This window comes from Dermacentor andersoni, chromosome 11 (assembly GCF_023375885.2).
Source record: "Dermacentor andersoni chromosome 11, qqDerAnde1_hic_scaffold, whole genome shotgun sequence".
NCBI classification, from domain to species: Eukaryota; Metazoa; Arthropoda; class Arachnida; order Ixodida; family Ixodidae; genus Dermacentor; species Dermacentor andersoni.
Genome location: NC_092824.1, coordinates 107513590 through 107536299, shown reverse-complemented (window position 1 = coordinate 107536299; position 22710 = coordinate 107513590). Strand labels below are relative to the sequence as shown.

Sequence of the window (22710 nt, the reverse complement as noted above, 5' to 3'; positions counted from 1 at the left end):
AAGTATCATATGCACTGCATATGATGAAATCAAAATTAAGGAACTGGATATCCGAAAGGACAGAAAGACACCAGGAAGCACTTATTTGCAGATTAAGAATAAGGCATAGCTGCAGCATTTCTCTTACCTACCCACTGGAAGTGATCCTCCAACATGTAGTAGGTTTGGCAATAAAATCGCCTTACAGTTATCCACTTTCTTCTTCAGTGCCCTGACATAAAAGCAGAGAGAGAAAAAGTACTTCAGCTCCCTGTATCGTGAGCACATACGTCCCCGCTCAGCATTTTATCTTAATATGATGAACCACTTTGGTGTTAAACTTTTTAACAGGAACTGACGTATCAAAGATCATTCAGCCAGGTTATTTGTAGTACGAGCTCCCCTTGGAGGTTAAAGCTGAAACGCAAGCATATTTGCACAGCCCGTACCTCCAAGCCCCTGCGTCCAAAAGCTCTGTTGAGGTACTAATGTTACTGTCACTTATACTGTATAAAACTCACTTAATCAACCTTCGTCGGAACGCTTTTATGCTCGTAGCACACATCACTAATCATTGTCGTTATTTTGATATATTCATTTCAAGCAATTTACACCGACTGATTCAAGGCCCCTTCACACTCGTGTTACATCCTTGTCTCCATGCACCATTGGTCACGTATTATACCGTGTGTTTGGCGCTCGTTGGCCGGAACGGGCCCTTGCGCCAGTTCGGCCTTTCTTTCTGGTCTTTCTTAATTGCTCTTTGCTCTTTCTTAATTACGTAGCCACAATCTCTATTCTAAAGTTCTTGCTTGGTTGTGAACATTTTTCACAAATCTTTACCAGTTTGCATCAGTCAAAGCATTTGCTCCTCTGCGTTTTAAGTTGGCTCAGGGCTGTCTAATAAGACCTCCGCTTTTTCTCATTTTCGTATAGGACTTGACCATTTGCATAACGTCAACACCTTCGACGAGTCCTTCTGATGACTGAGTGTTTTGTAGACAAATTAACAGTGACTTAGGTGTGGCTAACTTGCACTTTGACGTTATTCAGATTTACGAATAATGTCAGGTATGGAAAATGAAACACAGAATGTAAATATATGCTGTTTGTTGGCAGTGTTGACTAATATGTTTGTTGGCAACATATTAGTCATCCTACCTGTCACATTAATAACACTGATTTAGAAATGGAGCACTCGTATAAATACGTCATATGATCTGGGGAGCGGGGGGGGGGGGGCATTCATTATGTAGCCGACAGTGCTAGTCACATGTTAGCCTACCTCCCAAGAACTATTTTTCATGCAGGTGTATAGCTCAAATTACTGCTATTTAGAACATTGGTCCGAGCTAAACTAGAATATGCAGTACCTGTATTGAATGCCGGTCTCCAATCCCTCATAGCAGGCTTAGAGGCGGAGCAAAAGCGCACATCACGTTTAATTATTTCCACCTTTTATTGCGCTGCCAACGTTACAGCTATGAAAGACTTTTCTTTACCCAGTCTTTCTCATCCCAGGAAAATATCTCACCTCTCTTGCTTATGAATTTTTATTATAACAGTTTATTTCAAGACACATTGATCCCTGTCATAAAATATGTATTTTGTTTTCATAACATAAGGTGTTATAATGACTCGTATATTCCGAATAAATATTTGTGTTATAATTGCCTTTCCCATACCATTGCTGCCATTACAGACATTAATTACTTTAGAGGTGCTGCTATGTACAGTCAACCGCAAAAGTTTACGGGCCATGGGATCTCAGAAAACCTTCGATTTCCAAGCAGCCTGTATCAGTACTCAGTAAAACCGAACATTACAATGTTGTTCACACATACTAGTAGAGGCTGTAAATTCGAATACTATGTGGCTTTGTGAAGCTGCGCATAAATTCAGCTTTTTCTCAGATCTCGTGTTCCGTGAAATTTCATGCTTGACTGTACCTTTTTTTTTGTAAATAGCGACGCGACCGACGCGTCGTTATTGTTATGGCAGTCAAATGTTCTTTTTCTTGTTTTCTAATGCTGCTGTAGTTTCGTTGTATTTAATGGCATTATTAACTACCCTGTCTCTGTAACACCTTAAGGGTAAATAGATAACCACAGCGAGGTTCGAAGCATGGGAGAATAGCAGTCGACGTAGGGAGGTTTGAAGTATAGCACAAACAGCAACGAATGTACCAACCGTTCAATTTCAGGAATAGTACACACGCTCACCGAGAGCGCGAACAGCACATTTTACGTGGCCTCTAACCCCAGCTTTTTCCCCATGCAGGCGTAATACTGTTCGTGCTATCAACTGACAAACTCTTCGACTTGGAATGCGTCTCCGCGCGTATTCCTGACGCAAGCTTCGCCTGTCGCTATCAGTGTGCATTTTGCTGCCGTGGTGTCATCAGCAAAGTTCATCTTCGGTGATCCAGAAACATTGAGTGTTGTGTCATCCAGCCAGGCACATCGCAAGAGCCTCTCTGCGAACTTCACCTTCAGTGGGCACGTGAACAGAACTTTCGACATGGCCCGTTCTACTGGGATCTGCCCCGTGCAGGTGTGTACTCTAATTTCGTTACACGCTAGGAAACAGTGATGACCAGTTCATGTTGCCGTTTCCACGCCCGCAGGTGTTTTGCGAGAATACTTGAATACTATGAATAATTAACTTCCTCACTGGCCTTACTTGTCAGGCGTTGTTGAGACAGCCACAGGGCCTAATGATAAATCGAATCAACCTCCAGATATCAAAAGACTGCCTGAGGATCCTGCAGGAAATCGAAGATCACGTTTCACTTTATCAGAGAAATAGACATACGGCTATTGCAATCCCCGAAAACATCTGCTGAACAAGCCACCGATATTAAAAAAACCATCAGGGATGGTTAAAAAGGTATGAAATTAAAATTCACAGGTTTGAGCAAATGGATGTACAATATAGAAGATGTAAACCTCAAGAGACAAAGGGCGAAGATCTGGTCAATATAAATACCGGGTGTTTCAACAAACACTTTCAAAAATGTTTCAAGGTGGCCTGTGACAGACAGCGCAGTTGCAGTTTATGAGCTGGTCTACTTGAAGGGGTGGACAATTGTTGCACAAAGAATTGAAATGCGTAATCGACTTATTGTCAAAAATGCACTTATTAGTGTTTTTAACTAACTACCTTATGGCCAATATTGCAATTTACACATTCTAGCCATTCGCAAGACGAATCAACTTGGAAATAATTCTCAAGATGACACCAGTTCCAAGATATTAATTCCAGAATATAGCACAGAAATGCATTGACGTTCCAGTTACTTTCTTTAAAAATAACCTCGTTTTAGGCCCTGAAGCACAAAAGTAGCTGGAACACCAATGCATTTCTCCTCAAACTTCGGGGATTAATATCTCAAAACTTGTGTCATCCTTAGAATTCGTTCCAAGTGGATCTGTCTTGCGAACTCAACGGCTAGAATTTGTAAATTTCAAAATGGACAATGAAGTAATTAGTTGAAAACCTAATTAGAGAATTTTCGGTAATTATTCGATTATGCATTTCAATCTTTTCTGCAAATCCACCTCTTCGAGGAGACGAGCTCATGAAATAGTATTCTGTTATCTCCCAAATGCAATCTTTAAGAAAATTTTAGAGTTCACTGAAACGCCCTGTATAGCAGTATCCTGACAATGATAGACAAAGGCGTTTTTTTTTTTTTTTTTTGCTGTCGTGCGTCAGCGAACATGAAGAGCAGTTATTGATGCAAGAACCTATTCATTCGTGACATTTCAGATGCTAAATAAACGTCGGAGCAAACTGAGACCAAGGTTATACCAAGGTTATACCAAGGAGCAAACTGAGACCAAGATTATTTACGATAAATTAGCAGAAAGTAATTATAAGTTTGTTTTATGCCCTCCTCACTTATCCAGCTTCATTAGCAAAATGCTCAGTGGTATTAATACGTATCCTCACATTTTCCATTATCACTGCTTTATTTACTAGGCAGTTTAAGCCTTCCAAACAATAAATAGGATACTCAGACTTTAGGATCGCCACCCATGACATTATGCTCCATTATTTTGTCTTTTTTTTTGCAAGTGGTAGTGCAACGTACTAGGGATACGTCTTATGCCTCAAATACTCTCAATCCTGCGCTTACTACTCAGCGTAACTTCATTTCTATCATTACCTTCTTTCCATCTTTGAAGAGGAGCTGAAGAAGTTTTAGAAAGTAAATATGAAATGCCTTTAAAATGAGGCAGATATTCTAAGTGAGCACTCTGACCAAATCTACGGTGAATCGCACTACACACACACTTTCCTGCGGTTCGAAGAAAGCGCAGAGTGACAGCACCTTGAACGCAAATGTGGAAGCAATGAAGTGTACAATCGCCGTTCAGGTTAGCTTAGCCTCAGACATCTCTAAATTGTTGCAAAGACTGGGCGCCAGGTAGTGATCGCATCATTTATGAAGTGATCAAACACGTACATTCAGAAACTCTACAAACACTTCTACTTTTTTTTGGATGCTTTGTGTGCAGACGGATACATTCCATCTGCTTGAAAAGAAGCTATTATCCCCATACTTAAACAAGGGGCGAACTACATCGAAAAAATACGTAAGGCACATTGTTTATATATATTTAAAATCAGATGTAGGCAATGGCTATGAGTTCAAAGTGTGTAAAATGTTTGCACGCCTTAGCATTAATTATGTTCCTCGAGGATTGTAGCAGCAGAAATTGTAGAACAGATATACAAAAACTAAAGAACAGACGTGAAAGTAGCCGCACTGTCAACTGATTTCTTGGTTGAAATTCCCGCGTTTGCTATTTAGTCGCCGAATATGGCCCCTTTTATCTACTTGTGACTAAAAGGGACGAGATTTGTCGATGAAATAAAAAAGCGTGGGACTTTCAATAAAGAAATCACTTGACAGTGAAGCAACGTCCACGTTTATTCGTTCGTTTCTATGTCTGTGTTCTACAATTTCTGGTGCTGCAATCCTCGATGAATGAACCTACTAGCTCAGTCAAACGCCCCCCCCCCCCCCCTTTTGACAGTAATTACATATGAAGGGTATCTGGAGTGTTATAACTGTGTTTTAAAACAGCGCCGAATTTAACATGCATAATAAATGATTATTTAAATATATTATCTAAATGTCTGTTCATCAACAAACTACAATTGAATGTCAACAAAACCAAATATATAATATTTAAACCGATAAATAAGCCATTGCCTGTTAATATAACTCTTCTATTTCAAGCAGTGAGGCTAGAACATGTAACAATGCAAAAGGATTTGGGGGCATGGTTTCACGAGAACTTCTCCTGGTACAATCATGTCAATAAGCTTAGCAATGATCTTAGCAAAGTAGTAGGTTGTATGTATAAAATAGGTGATATAATACCATTATGGCTAAAGAAAGCAATATACTACGCCCTTTTTTACTCAAAACTAACTTATTGTGTCTTGATTTGGGGAACCACTACAGCAAAAACTATGTGAAGTTACTAAGCTTGCAAAAATGAGTAGTACGAATTTTGAAAACTACCATGGTAGGTCGCGCGACTTATCCGCACACAATCTCTTTGGCAAGCATTTACTGATTCGAGCAAATCAAGTTTTTTTTACTATAGATTACTCTTACATATAAAAAAACACCGGCTCCATGTTGTCAACATACCCACTTCTCCTCGATACCCATTACGTAAACAAATCAGAAAAATACCATTTACATGTACTAAATACGGACGTTAGGATATAAGCTATCAAATAGCAAGGCTACTAAACAGCGGTGAGCAAAAATTGATTTTTAAGGACCCCATTTTAAGCAATGTATAAAAAACCTTCTCATGCATAATCAAATTACATATACATAAAATGCTATCGTACAAAAATTTTTATGCACTATATATGTATGCTTTAATCTGCACTGTAATGTGAATGTACAAACAAAAATTGAAGCATAAATGTTTTTTTCTCGTAGTCATAGTATAATGTACAAATTATCTTGTTTATTTGTATTTTCTACATCGTACTTGTTCGTTCGTGTTATATTTGCTTTTTTCGTACATTGAATCATCATGTAACCCGAACGCGCTTAGGAGGAAGAGCCCCTGTCAAGCCGTATGGCCTTTAGCTCTTGTTTCCTGTTTCTCTAATGATGAAAGAAATAAACTCCAAACTTCAAACTACCCTGTGAGGACTGTAAACATCAAAAAGATTACATCTACAGGTGGAATATTATGGGTAATTTCTTCAGCAAGTCCCGAAAAGCGTATATGCTGGAATGTTTCAAACAGACCAGTGAGATAGGGGCAACATTTTAAATTGTGGAATTTAATTATAGGCCACTGAAATGTTTATTGCACCTGCTGAAAAGAAACAGCATCGCTGGAAATTGGGCTGCAATTCTGCACTCTTTTGTTGTGTGTTTGTACCATTAGCGACGGGGAACTCGTACAGGCTCGTCTTTGTGTACCGTCTAGAAAGCTGATATTCGGTATTTGTTATCTTTATTCGTGTTGCAGTAGTAGTTTGGCTAATGACCCTCGCGACATCATTTATACAATTACACTACGTTAGCTAAACGTTCCTTTATTACTTGCAGGTGATTTTAACTACCGGAATATTGTTTGGCATACTGCTGTCACTCAATTGAGTTTGTTTTGTACTAAGTGTACGGAGCCTCTGTTATGATTTGCACTATGAACAAATTATTTATACCGTGCATCAACGCGAACTCCATCATTTACTTCGTGCTATATCTGCTTACTGCGGCAGAAGTTCTTTGTAGTTTCATCTATTATCTTCCTGGAGTGAGTGACCACTGTGTTTTTCACTTCATGGTAAATGTACCGGTTGACCAAGCATCAGCGTAATCATACTAAGCATGTAACAAATTGTGGAGCTGCTGAATTTGATTATCTTAATCATAAGTTTTGTGTTTTCTTCGATGAAATCTGGCAGGGTTTCTCAAAGCAGTATCTGAACGCAAACTGGAAACTATTTGAGTAGTTGCGTCCTTCACAAGCGCTTGCTACACTAAGACTGGTAACAGTCTAATAAGCACGTGCTTGGTTTAATCAACCATAAAGTGTAAACATTAGCTAAAATTATCAACTCCGCATCATGTTCGGTTAACTACAGCTCGTTAATTGCAGACCATAAGAAAGAGCTGAGATCACCAGAGGGTAAATTGTTTAATAGTACTCACAGTTTTGTGCTGACTAGCAATCAAAGACACTTTCCGAAGGTTGCTTCTAAAATGTGTACTTGCCATGCTGCACTTCAGACACAGGGCAGAAAATTGATCCTTAGCGAAGAATGTTGCAGTGTCGTAAACGCTATGTTTTCTTTATCATTCTCGTATGACGATAGTTTTCGTAATCCTCATTATGGTACATTTGTGTTTTGCCTGAAGCATTTGATTTGGTTTTTATTCGGCAGATAGATCAGTTTTATTGAGATGTTGAATTAGTCATGAGAAAAGTGCAAACTCAGTATATTGTAGGCGTGGGTGACTGCAATGCAAAAGTGGCGAAAAAGCAGGCTAGTGAACAAGCAATTGGTGACTACAGCGTCCATTCTAGGAACACTAGAGGAGAGATGCTGGTAGAATTCGGGGAAATTAATAAGCTGCGAATAATGAACACCTTCTATAGGAAGCATAGCTACAGACAGTAGACCTGGAAAGGCCCTAGTGGTGCCCTAATTGTGAAACAAGAAATAGATTTCATACTTTCCGCCGACCCTGGCATAGGGCAGGATGTAGAAGTGTTAGGGTTAAGTGCAGTGATCCTAGATTGGCAAAGACTAGAACTCACCTCAATTTGAAGAGAGAAAGAGTAAAATTGGTCAGGAAAAAACAGGCCAACCGAGACACGGTAAGGGTAAAAGCAAACCGACGCAGGCTGGTACTCGAAAAAAATATGCGGCCATGGATCGGAGACATGAAAATGACATATAGGTAATGAATGAAACCATAACTAGGCTGGCTTCAGAAGCAGCAACTGAAGTGGGAGGTAAGGCACCAAGGCAACGAGTAGGTGAGCTCTCCCAAGTAACAAAGCAGCTAATAAAGAAACGACTAAGAATTGAAGTTTCCAACTCAAGTGATCAGATAGAGTTCGCGGAACTCTCAAAACTGGTCAAGAAGTAGAAAATAAGGGATTTCCGAAATTATAATGCGGAAAACACCGAGGAACCAGTAACAAATCGACGAAGCATGAAATCAGTGAGAAGGAAACTTGGCATAGGAGAAACCAAGATATATCCTCTGAAAGATAAGCAGGCTAATATCAGCATTCTCGAAGGTATAATAAAAGCAGCGGAAGAATTGTATACTGACCTGTGCAGTACCCAGAGGACTCAGAAGTACTCCATTCGAAACAATAATGAACAGGATGCAGAGACTCCTCTTATAACTGCAGATGAGATCAGAAGGGCCTTGCAAAACATGAAACAGGGAAAAGTGGCAGAAGATCGAATAATAGTTGATTAATTCAAAGAGGGAGAAGGCATAATGCTAGAACAACTGGCGGCTCTCTATATGAAGTGTCTATCGATTTCAAGGGTCCCAGAAAACTGGAAGAATGCAAACATTATACTAATCCACAAAAAGGGAGACGTTAAAGAACTGAAAAAGTATAGGCCAATTAGTTTACTCCGAATATTATATAAAATATTTACCAAAAGAATCTCCAATACAATAAGGGCAACACTGGACTTCAATTAATCAAGGGAACAGGTTGGCTTCAGGAAGGGATACTCTACAATGTATCACATCCATGTCATCAATCAAGTAAACGAGAAATCTGCAGAGTACAACCAGCCTCTCTAATGACCTTCATAGATTACGATGTGGCATTTAATTGGCTAGAGATTTTAGCAGTGAGAGGCATTACGTAATGAAGGAGTACAGGATGCTTACGTAAATGTCTTGGAAAGTATCTACATACATTCTACACCTACCTTAAACCTCCATAAGTAGGAATGTACCTATAAAGAAAGGGGCCATACAAGAAGACACAATCCCCACAATGCTATTCACTGCGTGCTTGGAAGAAGTATTCAAGCTGATAAACTGGGAAGGCTTAGGAGTGAGGATTAACGGCGATTATCTCAGCAACCTTTGGTTTGCAGGCGACATTGTTCTGTTCAGCAACACTGGGGACGACTTACAACAAATGATTGAGGACCTTAACAGCGAGAATGCAAGAGTAAGGTTGAAGATTAATATGCAGAAGACAATGATAATGATCAATAGCCGGGCAAGGGAATGAGAGTTCAGGATCGCCAGTGAGCCTCTAGTGTCTGTGAAGGGATACGTTTATCTAGGTCAATTACTCACAGGGGACCCTGATCATGAGAAGGAAATTTACAGATGAACAAAAATGAGTTGGAGCGCGTGCGGCTGACTGGAAGCTTACCAGTATCATTGAAAAGAAAGGTGTACAATCAGTGCATTGTAATCGTACTAACATAGGGGGAAGAAACTTTGCGACTGACAAAGGTGCTCGAGAACAAGTTAATGTCCTGCTGAAGAGTGATGGAACAAAAAATGTCAGGCATAACGTTAAGAGATAGGAAGAGAGCGGTGTGGATCAGAGAGCAAACGGGTACAGCCGATATTCTAATTAACATTAGGAGAAAAAGTGGATCTGGACAGGTCATGTGATGCATAGGTTAGATAACAGGTGGGCTATTAGGGTTACAACATGGTTGCCAAGAGAAGGGAAGTTCGGTCTAGGATGGCAGAAGACTAGGTGGGGGGGGTGATAAAATTAGGAAATTCGCAGGTGCTAGTTGGAATCGGTTGGTGCAGGACAGGGGTTATTAGCGATCGCAGGGCGAGGTCTTCCTCCTGCAGTAGACATAAAATAGGCTCATGATGATCATTAATATAATTGAAAACCTCAAAACATTCTCTTCAGCTGGTGTGAACAGCAATTCTAAAGTTCTTATTGATACTCAAGTATGCAGCTCCGGAATTCTCTCTCTTGAAACTGTCTTCTGGATGATTGGAATGTGGGAAAAGCTATTCCTTTTTTTTCTAGTATTGTGGCAAGCATTCTTGTAAATGTCATATTAATTTTCGGAGCGTATAGATTGCGAGTGTACCAAGCAGAATCAAGGAACTTGCCATTTATTGTCACACAGCTAACTCCCTACACTTTAAAAACAAAGAGAGTTCCGGGCACTCTCCTTGAGGGAGTATCTGCTTGTCCCATATTTCACTCTCTTTTCGAGAGTAGATCGACCCTCTTTGAGGGAGTAGGTCAACTCCTCCCGACAGTCCATACTTACTTACATGTGGGGAATATTTGATTCCTTCATATGCAGCTTCTGCACTTATGCTTGGTGAATGGGGTGCAATATGTAGTCGCCGAGTTACTCAAATGAAACATTTTCTCTTCAAAGGTCAAAATCTTTATTGATCAGTCACAAGACAAACTGAATAATTTGAGAAACACTTTGACAAACACATGAAATCAAATTGCAATGATGCCCATGACTTAAGAACACATCTTGTAATAAAACATGAGTATATTTTTTTAAGATTTCATCAGTATTACGGTGTAGAAAGATCCTTTAATTTCAATTGGCTCCTTCTTTTCAAAAATAAAGTACACAATGGAACGTTAAACATAAAACAAATGTGTGCAAACTCACAAAGTGTTGACACTATGATCGAAGAGAAAAATGCGCCACATTACTAGCCAGCAAACGCATTTCTGGCCCAAACGTGTGCACTTATATGGCAGAGGTTACCAGTTGAACTGCTAAGCATGGGGCTGGTAATGTAGATAAATTGTGCAAGAAACTTTTTTTGTGTGCCATATTCTAAGACAGCAGCTCATTTGATAACGTCCTGTACAGCGTATGGCTGTTCCTGACCGAGAGTACAGTGCATTTAGAAATGTGTTGTATATTCTCATGGGAGGCTGCTGATCTAGCTAGCTTTGCTTATATTTAACATAGTTATTCATGTATGGGCTGCACCCCATTGTTTCTAAGTGTGTCTTGTCGTGGTTCTGCAGCAATATCCTGCCCGGTCTCAAACCGGTACAGGGGCATATTATATTTCTTATTCAGTTGGCCTCCTCACGAAAGTAGTTTTCTGGTGCTGTTGGGATTCATCTGTTACACTTTCTCACAAATAACTAAAATTAAATTTAGAATAGTATCTAGTGTGTAGCAAATGAGTATAAAAGTGCAAGGAGCATTGGCCTTAAAATCTTGCGCATCAAATTTGCTGTCGTATATGGTAGTTTTTCGTTCCCATTAGGGTAAGAATACTATACTTCTGAGGTGCAACTTTCATAATTACATGATCAATTATTGTGACTCATTGAATATGCAATGTAACTAAAGTAAAGCATGGCTTCAGATGTGAACCAAAAATTAGATATGAATATGATGCATCAAAGGCGACATAAGTACAGGCAGGGAAGTGCAGGAAAAAAACAACCAAAGAAACAAAACATAAATTGAGAATGGCACCATCCTGTTTCACATATCCCTTCCATTCACGTGGATTTTTCATGCGACAATGCATATACTTCCACAATCAACCAACTACCTGAAACCAAAGCTTTCTTCCTACTGATGTGGTTAAGATGCGCTAAAGTAAGAAAAATTATTGCACTTCACAGAATCTTCGTCTCAAAACAAGTACATGTGTGTCTAGGAAGATTAATACATCGCCTCACTGTGCACTCTATCTTAAGTCCAGAAGAATGTCTACAGAAGACATGAAACTAAGGTGCTTTCGCTTAACACTATATGTTCACATCCGCCAATTGATGGCCAAATTTTCTACTCAGATGCTTTCAGTTCTTTGCATTGAATGCATCTCTACCCCCACTAGCATACTTGGTTGGCAAGCAGTTTGGAGAAACCACAATATTACATTTCTAAGATAATTTTCAATTCCAAGTGACTCTCCGGCTTCTAAGACGTAAGGTTTGCACCACGGTGTACACAGTTAAAGGCCCTAATTGCTCCTTGCTTTCGCTTCGCGAGGCACGAGCGGTTCTAATGAACTGGTTTCGTGAGCATGCACATAAACGATAATGACTTCTTAAACATGGAATTCTCTTCCCCTAACGCTTCCGCTTTCTGGAACCTAAAATGAAACCATAATTCTAAAATTAGGTGTAAAAGATAGATGAAAAGGAAGACATGAAAATCTCCCTGCTTCATGTCGGCATTTAAAATACAACATCAGTGGTTTGTATTTGCACCCTTGCATTCACGTGCTGTTAAATGTAAGCTATTAAAGCTGTTAAATGTATGTAAGCACCTAACCAAGCATGAGCTGTTGCTTTCTATAGTGAACACAGGCACCGAGTTCATTACAAGTATGTATCATGTCGCTAAGCAAATATGCAATTTCATTGTACCACTATTTTTTTATCCCATGGATATATCTGTTGAGAGGCAAGACAAAAAGCACTCACTTCTCGCAACTAATCAGCTATTTTTTTAAAACACATTTCTAACTTTTCAATGACACTTGCTCCTATGTGTTTGTCTCCAGAGAGCATACTTGATTTTGACTTTCCCAACGGAGACATTACATAAGTATACCATGTTAAGATGACTGCCTAGAGCACATGAGAATTTTCATCTTGGTGCGACGTACTGTATTGTGATTTCGTTGACATTTAGTCAAATGGTACACCCAATATACCCACATTCTAGTTTTCTTGTCCAAATTGCACGGCAATGCATTTTGATTCTTTGGCGTGCGCTCCTCTTCACTACGCGAAGTCGCGCTGGGCTGGCTCTTTGACATCCCTGTGTCCTTGCAGCTGCCTTCTTGCGTTATATAAAGCGGGTGCCTGGAAAAGATTGTGTGCAAAAGTCAACACGAGGACATGGTGTAAACCAACATCAAGACAGTCAAGGTCATGGCACTAAAAGAAAGTCTTAGCTTTAGCCTTTCTACTGATCAAAATGCATGCGAAACATCTAAATGACTGCAACAATCAACTGCTAAGCTAACTTCCATTTTTAGATTTAAAGAAAAAAAATAATCGACAGTTCGTCCTCGTTCGACGCCAATGTTAAAATACTCCTGCTAATAAATAGAATATTGGTCATTGTCAGATGTCATAGGTCTGTCATTAGTCTGATGTGTCGCAAACACCACTTGTGACACATCCTAAGCACTTGCCCAGTGTGCCCCTCGCACCATCCCTGGTTGTGCCACTGCTCAAGCCATAAGTTGAGGAACATATCTGCAAACATGATGTTCAGTAGGGATGAAAATACGGTCCTCCAGTGCCTATAAGAAAGGGGAACAATGCTTGTTATGGCAAGCTAACCCACATTTCAATAATAACAAGAAAGTTCACCGCGGCATGGATCTAAGCTTACTAAAAGGCATTAACTTATATTCATTTATGAGGTGCGCAGTGGAGTTCATTTTTGAGAGATTCGACTACTGCTGCAGTTTGAAGTCTAGCATTTTACTTACTTGAAGGCATGTAAAAGTTGCAGTTAGACCGCAGATATTAGTTTATTAGACCAACTCTTTGTTTTGTGTACGACAGACGACTGGTAACACGGAATTAAAGCAGCGTTTTATTTTTAATTTATTTCTCTACTAAAAATATTAAAGCGATAAACACAGTTTGATCTGCCATGAAGTAGCAAGATGCACACATAACGCTTGTAACTGCAAGAGGAAGGGTGATTTAGCTGTTCATACGACATAACTCTGAAACGCCAACTCATATTAGCAAATGCAGAGGCATGTCCAAAACAATAAGCATATGCAAAGCGCCCCTGCAATTGTAATTCCACACAGCAGCCGTTATATTCGATGCCGATGCATAACTCACTGCTTGACAATTCACCGAGTTCCTAGACATAAGCACCCTTTCAGATTCGCACTGGGCTCGAAAACCACAACAGGAGACATAAAATCTGTCATAATCGCATCACTTCAATACATGAGCAAGAACAGTTCAGTCTTAGGGCTAAACACCATGAGAGCGATTTGGTGCACGACGGCGACCAGCGATGGCTTCGAGCGACAAAACGGGCCGTCGCTTGAACTGATCGCTCGTTCTGGAAATCTAGAAATCGTCGCTCATCTCCCGGAAGTGCTATGAGTAACTAGCGAATAGCGCGAAGCCGGAACTGGATGTATGTACATCCAGGGTGTCTACCAAGTTGACATTTCCAAATTCCATGAGTTTTCCAGGTTTTTCCTGAGTGCCTTTGTAAAATTCCCTGAGTGATGCAGAACTGTTTTATGTCAAGACGGGCTGAAACCATATCGCACGACGCTGCCACTCTTTAGTAAGCATATGAAAAAAAAATTTAAAAATCCGACTTAATCCAATTTCAATATAAATAGTAGTGTTTATGTTATTCAAAAAAATAATAGAAGGGAGGGGTTAGTAAAATGCAGAGCAAATAAAATGTCTTCGAAAAAACTTGCAAATCGAGTCGGACATTCTCAAATACAAATAAAAAGGGGATGCATTCAAAAGCAAATATTTTTGAAAATGAGCTATTTCTATCAACTGATAGCAAGCTCAGTGGTACCAAACCCGAAATTTTTCACAATTGAGATCCTCTCTCAACAGCTCGTAAGTCACGCTCAACTGTGCTGACATACTCTCAGCCCGCGCACGACGCCTCAGTGTTGTTTCACTGCTTTAAACAGTTTACTTTGGTTTGGGCGAGGGACACTTGCATCTCGGCGTCAGCCAACACTGTTTTTTGGGGTAGGGCTCCTTCAAAGAAGCGGTCGCATACTTCATTCCCTGTTCATTCCTCAGTGCGCCGGTCCTTTGTTATCCTTCTCCTTTCGCCACGCGTTCACCCCACGGACCATTTGAAGCATATTCTTGGTCAGTTTTTAGTAAACGTCCAATTTTTCGCACTCCCTAGGAGCCGGTAAAACTTGCGAAAAATCAGGCAGTTCGAAAAAATAAATGCATGTCTTTTACTGCCCTTAAGGGCTCAAATCGATACGGGCATGTCTGAAAAAGATCTGAATGCCTGCCAGTATACTTATTAGGCATATCGGTGCTCCTACTGTGACAGGAGAGGGCGAGCGCAGGCGTGTAATATTAAGCAATACATACTGTGTCCCACCCCTTCATACGCTTGTTAAGCTTCACCGCAATACTTTGCAAATGCTTCACCGCGGTACATTACTGTACTGAGAAAAAACTAACTTTCAAAAACAAGCATTATGCAATGCGCCGTGCTTTCCGAGCTTCGAAGTCAAAATTATTGCTGATAGCGGAGAAATGAAGAAACATGGCATCGAACGACAAGAAGCTTCATAGCAAACGTCGAAGCAGCTAGGCCTAGCGTTGCCGCAGTTGCAGCTACGACTGCCAGCGGATCTGTGTGTGCGAGCGCCGGTTCGAGGCGGCGAGATAATCAAAATGGCAGCGGTGGTGGCTTTGGTTGATGCCGTTTCGGACCTGCGGTCACGGCAAAACGTCCGCAAAATCGGACGGCGCAGAGTTCTTGCGTCCGAAATTTTAGACATCTGATACATTGACTCTATGGGGTACGTGGTGGTGCCGCGAAGCCGTTGAAATGATCGGGAATCCGGAAAGTCTGTCGTTGACTGTACACTGGCAACTCCTCCAGCCAACGACAGGGCGTCAAATACGATTCGTTACGATTACTGTGTGTTACTGCAGCCAACACTACCGCGACTTTCGACCCTTTCAATAAGATTATAGCTAATTTTCCCCGATAGAGACACAAATTCCCTGAGATTTCCCCGAGTTTTCCCATACTACTCAATATCCCTGAGAATTCCAGGTTTTCCCGGTTGGTAGACACCCTGACATCGCTCAAATACTACCCCTTGTCGCGCGGAACGAGGAAATGATTGAATTTTTATATGTGCAAGGATAAGAATGTACTGCAAGACTGTCGTAAATATTTTATGCTACTTTTTACAGTAAAATATATCAACTTAAATTACTAAAGCATGCGTCACGCTAGTAGCACGACACGCTCTCTCTCTCTCTCAAAATACACACACACACAAGAAAAAATCATAGGAACAACCGTGTATTCTCTGAATGAGAACAAAGAGCACGTGCACATCAATATATGCAGTGCGCGTTTCAAACCTGGACACGGCCGCTTGATGCAAAAGCACAGGGTGCGGCCCGCTGCTTCGCACCTGAACGGCTTCTCGGGCCTAGTTCTCCGTGCGCCCGCTGCGGCGCCACTGATTGGGGACGGCTGCTGATAGAGAGCGCCTTCGCAGCTGCGTCAGCAGGTGTGATCTGACACTGAAATGAAGACATAAATAATGCGTTTTATATTTGGAAATTTCAGATAAAATCTTGAAGTCGTCATTAGAAGTGTTGATGACGCTAGAAACGCCAATAGATTGTCACAGGGGTGGAAATCTGTTCTACAATACGCCTGAACGCTATCCGTTACCGTTGTCCGTACGATGCACGACCGGGAAACACACTTCCATCGAGAGGTTCTGCTTGAATCAATCTACCAGTACTTTTATTTACTTCTCGTGAACACGTACGCAAAGTAAAAACTTTACATGGGGAGAACTTGTACCGAGTTTCCCAACTAATGCAACTTAGATGAAATAGAAACGCTTATCATTGCAAATAATCATCAGTAGATTGTTTCTCATTAAGATGAAGCATACTGAGTGATGCTGGAGCTTATCTAAGGTCCTGACAATTATGGCTCGCCCACAGCCGCTCAATGCAAAAGCACATTGCTTTTGCATCGAGTGGCCGTGACTCGCCCAACAGCGCCTCCTGCCTCCTATTCTGCTTGGCATCAAATTCAGAGATGGGAGAGGCGTAGCACCCGCTAGTTGAATTTTGTCCCGCATGCGGCGCTCTCAACGCCGGTGCAGCAGCGCCGCTCGCGGCGCCATTCTTGTCTATAGGGATATCACGCGAGGCAGCTCGCGGGTAACACGTGGGCGCGATACACGGCAGCCGCTTCAGACAGACCTCTGCTCACACAGCGCTTTATTTCCATACAGGCGACGCGTGCTATCTTTGCGCCTATCGGCAAAAGCCCTTCTTGCGGACCACTACGCTTCTCACGCTTTCTCCGTACCCTCCTCCTCCGATTTCCTCCTCGCGCTGTGTTCGCTATCGCAGTCGTTCGTCTCCCGCTCCGCATTCGCTTTTGTCTCTCGTCATGCTCGTTCGATCGGTTACGAGGGACAACGCCGACGCTCGCCACAGGAAGGGGCCTTTAAGAACTGCGCTCTAGAAACACTCTAAGGGCGTTAACAAGCCTGACTTCCATAGAAATATTCTATGAAATTATATGTTAACTTCTGTACAATGCGGCTACATTCGTACGACTCGAGGCACTAATACGAAGTAATATAATATTGTACGTCAAGTTGAGTGTTTCACGTTTCCGCTGTAGGGCTAGACTGTGCTTTCATCTCCAGTAAAGGCACATTCGACTAATCGTTACAAGTAGTGCTACCAATGCCGTACAAGACGGCTTTCAAGCTGTTTTACACAAAAAAATTGGGTTCTACGTGCCAAAACCACTATCTGATTATGAGGCACGGCGTAGTGGGGGATTCCGAAAATTCACCGTATATTCCCCGTATATTCCCCGCGGAAGCATTACAAGATACTCGACTCGATACTCGAAGCTGCTGAAGACACTGCTACGTCAGTAGCCTTGAGTGATAAATATATATACTCGGGTACCATAGAGGCAACAGATCTTCAACCCTTCTTATGGCATAAGTTCAGGAACTATTTAAAAGGAAGAGGTACTGAAGTATCATATACATTGCATATGATGAACTCAAAATTATGGAACTGGATATCCGAGAGGACAGAAAGACACAAGGAAGTGCTTCTTTGTAGGTTAAGAATAGGGCATAGCTACGACATTTTCTCTTACCTACCGACTGGAAGTGATCATCTAACATATAGTACGATTGGCAATAAAATAACTTAACAGTTATCCTTGTTCTTCTTCAGTGCCCTGATATATAAGCAGAGAGGGAAAAAGTACTTCAGCTCCCTGTATCGTGAGCACATACGTCCCAGCTGAGCATTTTATCTCAATATTATGAACCACTTCTTAACTTCAAAGTGGTATGTGTTAACCTTTTTAGCAGGAACTGACGTCTTAAATTCCGTCAGGTTATTTGTAGTACGAGCTCCCCTTGGAGGTTACAGCTGAAATGTAACCACATTTGCACAGAACGTGCCTCCAAGCTCCTGCGTCCAAAAAGCTCTGTTGAGGTACTAATGTTACTGTCACTTATACTGTATGCATCTCACTTAATCAACCTTCATCGTAACACTTTTATGATCATAGCACACATCACTAATCATCGTCATTACTTTGATATATTGATTTCAAGGAATTTACACCGACTGATTCAAGACCCCTTTACAGACATGTTACATCCTTGTCTCCATGTACCATTGGTCACGTATTATACCGTGTGTTTGGCGCTCATTGGCCGGAACTGGCCCTTGTGCCATTAATCAATCAACTATCCTTCAAGCAGCATTCCTTATAGACTACATATTTTAGGTACACCTAGAAGACTTCAAAAAGCAGCCAACCATTTGCTCTTCCTTAATTACGTAGTCACACCCTGGATTCTAAAGTTCTTGCTTGGCTGCGAACATTTTTCACAAATCTTTACCAGTTTGCATCAGCATCATTTGCTCCTCTGCGTTTTAAGTTGGCTGAGGGCTGTCTAGTAAGGCCTCCACTTTTTCTCATTTTCATATAGGACTTGACCATTTGCATAAAGTCAACATTTTCGACGAGTCTTTCTGCTGATGAACGAGTGTTTTGTAGACAAATTAACAGTGACTTAACAGTAAATTAACAGTGAATTAACAGTAACAGTCAAAGTGGCTAACTTGCACTTTGACGTTAATCAGATTTAAGAATAATGTCAGGTATAGAAAATGAAACACAGGATGGAAATGTATGCATGTTTCTTGGCAACATATTAGTCATCCTACCTGTCACATTAATAACACTGATTTGAAATTGGAGCACGCGTATAAATACGTCGTATGACCTTGGGGGGGGGGGGGGGCATTCATTATTTAGCCGACAGTGCTAGTCACATGTTAGCCTACCTCCCAAGAATAATTTTCATGCTAGTGTATAGATCAAATTACTGCTATTTAGAACACTGGTCTGAGCTAAACTAGAATATGCAGTACCTGTATTGAATGCCGGTCTCCAATCCCTCATAGCAGGCTTAGAGGCGGAGCAAAAGCGCACATCACGTTTAATTATTTCCAGCTATTATTGCGCTGCCAAAGTTACAGCTATGAAAGACTTTTCTTTACCAAATCTTTCTCATCGTAGGAAAATATGTCGCCTTTCTTGCTTAATTTTTATTATAATACTTAATTTCCAGACGCATTGATCCCTGTCATAAAATATGTACTTTGTTTTCATAACATAAGGTGTTATAATGACTCGTATATTCCGAATAAATATTTGCGTTATAATTGCCTTCCCCATAGTGTTGCCGCCATTACAGACATTAATTACTTTAGAGGTGCTGCTATGTACAGTCAACCGCAAAAGTTTACGGACCATGGGATTTCCAATGGGACTTCGATTTCCGGGCATCCTGTAACAGTAGTCAGTCAAACCGAACATTACAATGTTTTTCACATATAGTAGTAGAGCCTGCAAATTCGAATACTAGGCGGCTGTGTGAAGCTGCGCATATATTCAGCCTTTTCTCAGATCACGTGTTCCATGAACTTTCATGCTTGACTGTACCTGTTTTACGTAAATAGCGACGCGACTGACGCGTCATTGTTGTTATGGCAGTCAAATGTTCTTATTTTGTTTTCTAATGTTCATGTAGCTTCGTTGTATTTAATGGCGTTATTAACTATCCTGTCTCTGTAACACCTTAAGGGTAAATAAAAAACGACAGCGAGGTTCGAAGCATGGAAGAATAGCAGTCGACGCCGGGATGTTTGAAGTGCAGCACAAACAGCAATGAATGTACCAACCATTTAATTTCAGGAACAGTACACACGTGCACTGAGAACGCGAACAGCACATTATACATGGCCTCTAACCCCAGCTTTTGCCCCATGCAGGCGTAATCCTGTTGGTGCTATCAACGGACACACTCTTCGACTTGGAATCCCTCACCACGCGTATTCCTGACTCAAGCTTCGCCTGTCGCTATCAGTGTGCGCTATCAGTGTGTGCTATCAGTGTCGCCTGTGCGTATCAGTGTGCCGTGGTGTCATCAGCAAAGTTCATCTTCGGGGATCCAGCAACGTTGACTGTTGCGTCATCCAGCCAGGCACATTGCAAAAGCCTCGCTGCGCACTTCACCTTCAGTGGGCACGCGAACAGAACTTTCGACATGGCCCGTTCTACTGGGATTTGTCCCGTACAGGTGTGTACTAAAACTTCGTTACACACTAGGAAACAGTGATGACCAGTTCCTGTTGCTATTCCCACGCCCCCAGGTGTTTTGCGAGAATATTTGACTACTATGAATAATTACCTTCTTCAGTGGGCTTATATTTCGGGCGTTGTTGAGACAACCACTGGACCTAATAATAAATCGAATGAGCTTCCAGAGATCAAAACACTGCCTGAGAATCCTGCAGGAAATTGAAGATCACGTTTCGCTTTATCAGAGAAATGCACACATCGCTATTACAATCCCTGAAAACATCAGCTGAACAATCCACCGATATTAAAGCCATAAGAAATAGCCAGAAACGGAATGAAATTAAAGTTAACAGGTTTGAGCAAATAGATGGACAGTATAGAAGATGTAAACCATAAGAAACAAAAGGCAAAGATCTGGTCAATATAAATACCGGGTGTTTCAACGAACACTTTCAAAAGCTTTTAAAGGTGGCCTGTCACAGATAGCACAATTTTAGTTCATGAACTGGTCTACTTAAAGAGGTGGACGTGCACAAAGAATTGAAATTCGTAATCAGCTGATTATCAAAATTCGCCGATTACTGTTTTTAACTAATTACCTAATGGCCAATATTGCAATTTACAGATTCTAGCCGTTCGCAAGACGAATCAACTTGGAAATAATTCTCAAGATGACACCAGTTTCAAGATATTAATTCCAGAATATAGCAGAGAAATGCACTGACGTTCCTGTTACTTTCTTTTGAAAAACTTCGTTTTAGGCACTGAAGCACAAAAGTAGCTGGAACACCGATGCATCTCTCCACAAAGTTTGGGGATTAATATTTCGAAACTGGTGTCATCCTGAGAATTCGTTCCAAGTGGATCTGCCTTGCGAACTCAACGGCTAGAATTTGTAAACTGCAATATGGACAATGAGGTAATTAGTTAACAACTTAATTAGAGAATTTCCGGTAATTATTTGATTATGCATTTCAACATTTTTTGCAAGTCCGCCTCATCGAGGAGACCAGCTCATGAAATAGGATTGTGTTATCTGCCACAGGCAACCTTTAAAAAAATTTGACCGTGTTCGCTGAAACACCTTGTATAGCAGTATCCTGGCAATGATATACAAAAGCGCTTTTTTTGCTGTCGTGCGTCAGCGAACTTGAAGAGCAGTTGTTGACGCAACAACTTATTCATTCACAAGTCAGATGCTAAATAAACATAGAAGCAAACTGAGACCAAGGTTATAGCTGCCCTAAAAACAACAGTTCCATACCTTTCAGCCGATTTGACTGAATGAGCTTACTGCTTTGATCTTTCTTTCTTAATGGGGAAAATACTGACGTTTGATTGCAAAATTTTCAAGCTTCAAGTGAAATGAAAATTTATTTCATTGAGCTTTCAGCTCAAGTCCGGCCATATTACTCCCGGTGAATATGCTTCTTCCACAAGGCGTCTCGCTCACAGGGAAAAAACCAGCCTGGGGCACCTGCAAATGAACTCAGATATGGCAAACCGCTCGTGAACGACACGCGCTATGTTCTTGATGCTAAACCAAAGTGAGCGACAGAAAAAGATCAAGAACAACGTGCAATAAGTTCTGAATTTCCGTTATCAAAGAACGTGCAGGTTATTTGGCATAGCGAAGGAAAGGGGAAATGGAATGTCTTTGTCACATCATGTATATGTATATCCTGTTTACTATAATTCGAGGAGTGCTGAACAATTCCTCTTCCTTCAACCATTGGCCCTGACTCTCCACACATTGTCGCCTTGATGAAAACATCACCTTTGACTAATGGCTTCCGAAATCTTTAACATGCCAATCGTTTCGAAATTGATCGGCAGGATGGGGGATGGCGTTGTGGAGGCCGCGTTTTCGACATTTCTAATGACAATCCTTGTTCACGCATATTTAAGTTCTTTTTTATTTAGATCACGCTGCAGTTCATAGACCAAGCAGGGGTGGCATAATCCAATGAAAGCTAACAAATTAATTCAAAGAATATAAAAAAATAGTAGCAGTGAAAACATAGTTCAGTAATAGACACAATATAATAACTATTTACCAGTAAAGATCATGCAACACTGTGAACCACTAGTCACGGACATTTATTTGACAGCCAACATAGTTTGAATACTGGGGTCATGGAGGAAAAGAAACATAATTTTCAAATTTGGGGTAATTATATTCTAAAAAGGCTTCAGATGGTCAGATTCATCGATAGTCTAAGAAAAAAGGAATATATAAAATATTAGTGAACACGAAGTGCATTTCAAGGGTGTGAGCATGCAAACGTCTAGTTTGTCTCGAATTTCTGTTACTACTGATCT

At 40.9% G+C, this 22710-nt stretch overlaps 1 protein-coding gene and 1 long non-coding RNA gene across 3 annotated transcripts in view; one reads left to right on the top strand and one right to left on the bottom strand.

Annotated features, from left to right (window-relative positions):
* LOC126539599 (uncharacterized) overlaps nucleotides 1–22710 on the top strand; it is a 195438-nt gene that overhangs the window by 2110 nt on the left and 170618 nt on the right. The window contains exons 2-3 of the mRNA XM_072285235.1: nucleotides 2408–2532; nucleotides 20079–20386. Of these exons, the coding sequence (XP_072141336.1) occupies nucleotides 2408–2532; nucleotides 20079–20386 (433 nt within the window). The remainder of the gene's footprint in view (nucleotides 1–2407; nucleotides 2533–20078; nucleotides 20387–22710) is intronic.
* LOC129386923 (uncharacterized) lies at nucleotides 11299–17055 on the bottom strand. Of its 2 annotated transcripts, XR_011891173.1 has the most exons (3): nucleotides 16092–17055; nucleotides 13151–13261; nucleotides 11299–12815 (listed from the first exon to the last, which is right to left on the bottom strand). It is a non-coding gene; the product is annotated as an uncharacterized lncRNA (long non-coding RNA). The 2 variants fall into 2 exon arrangements; XR_008614230.1 differs by having other exon boundaries at nucleotides 11299–13261.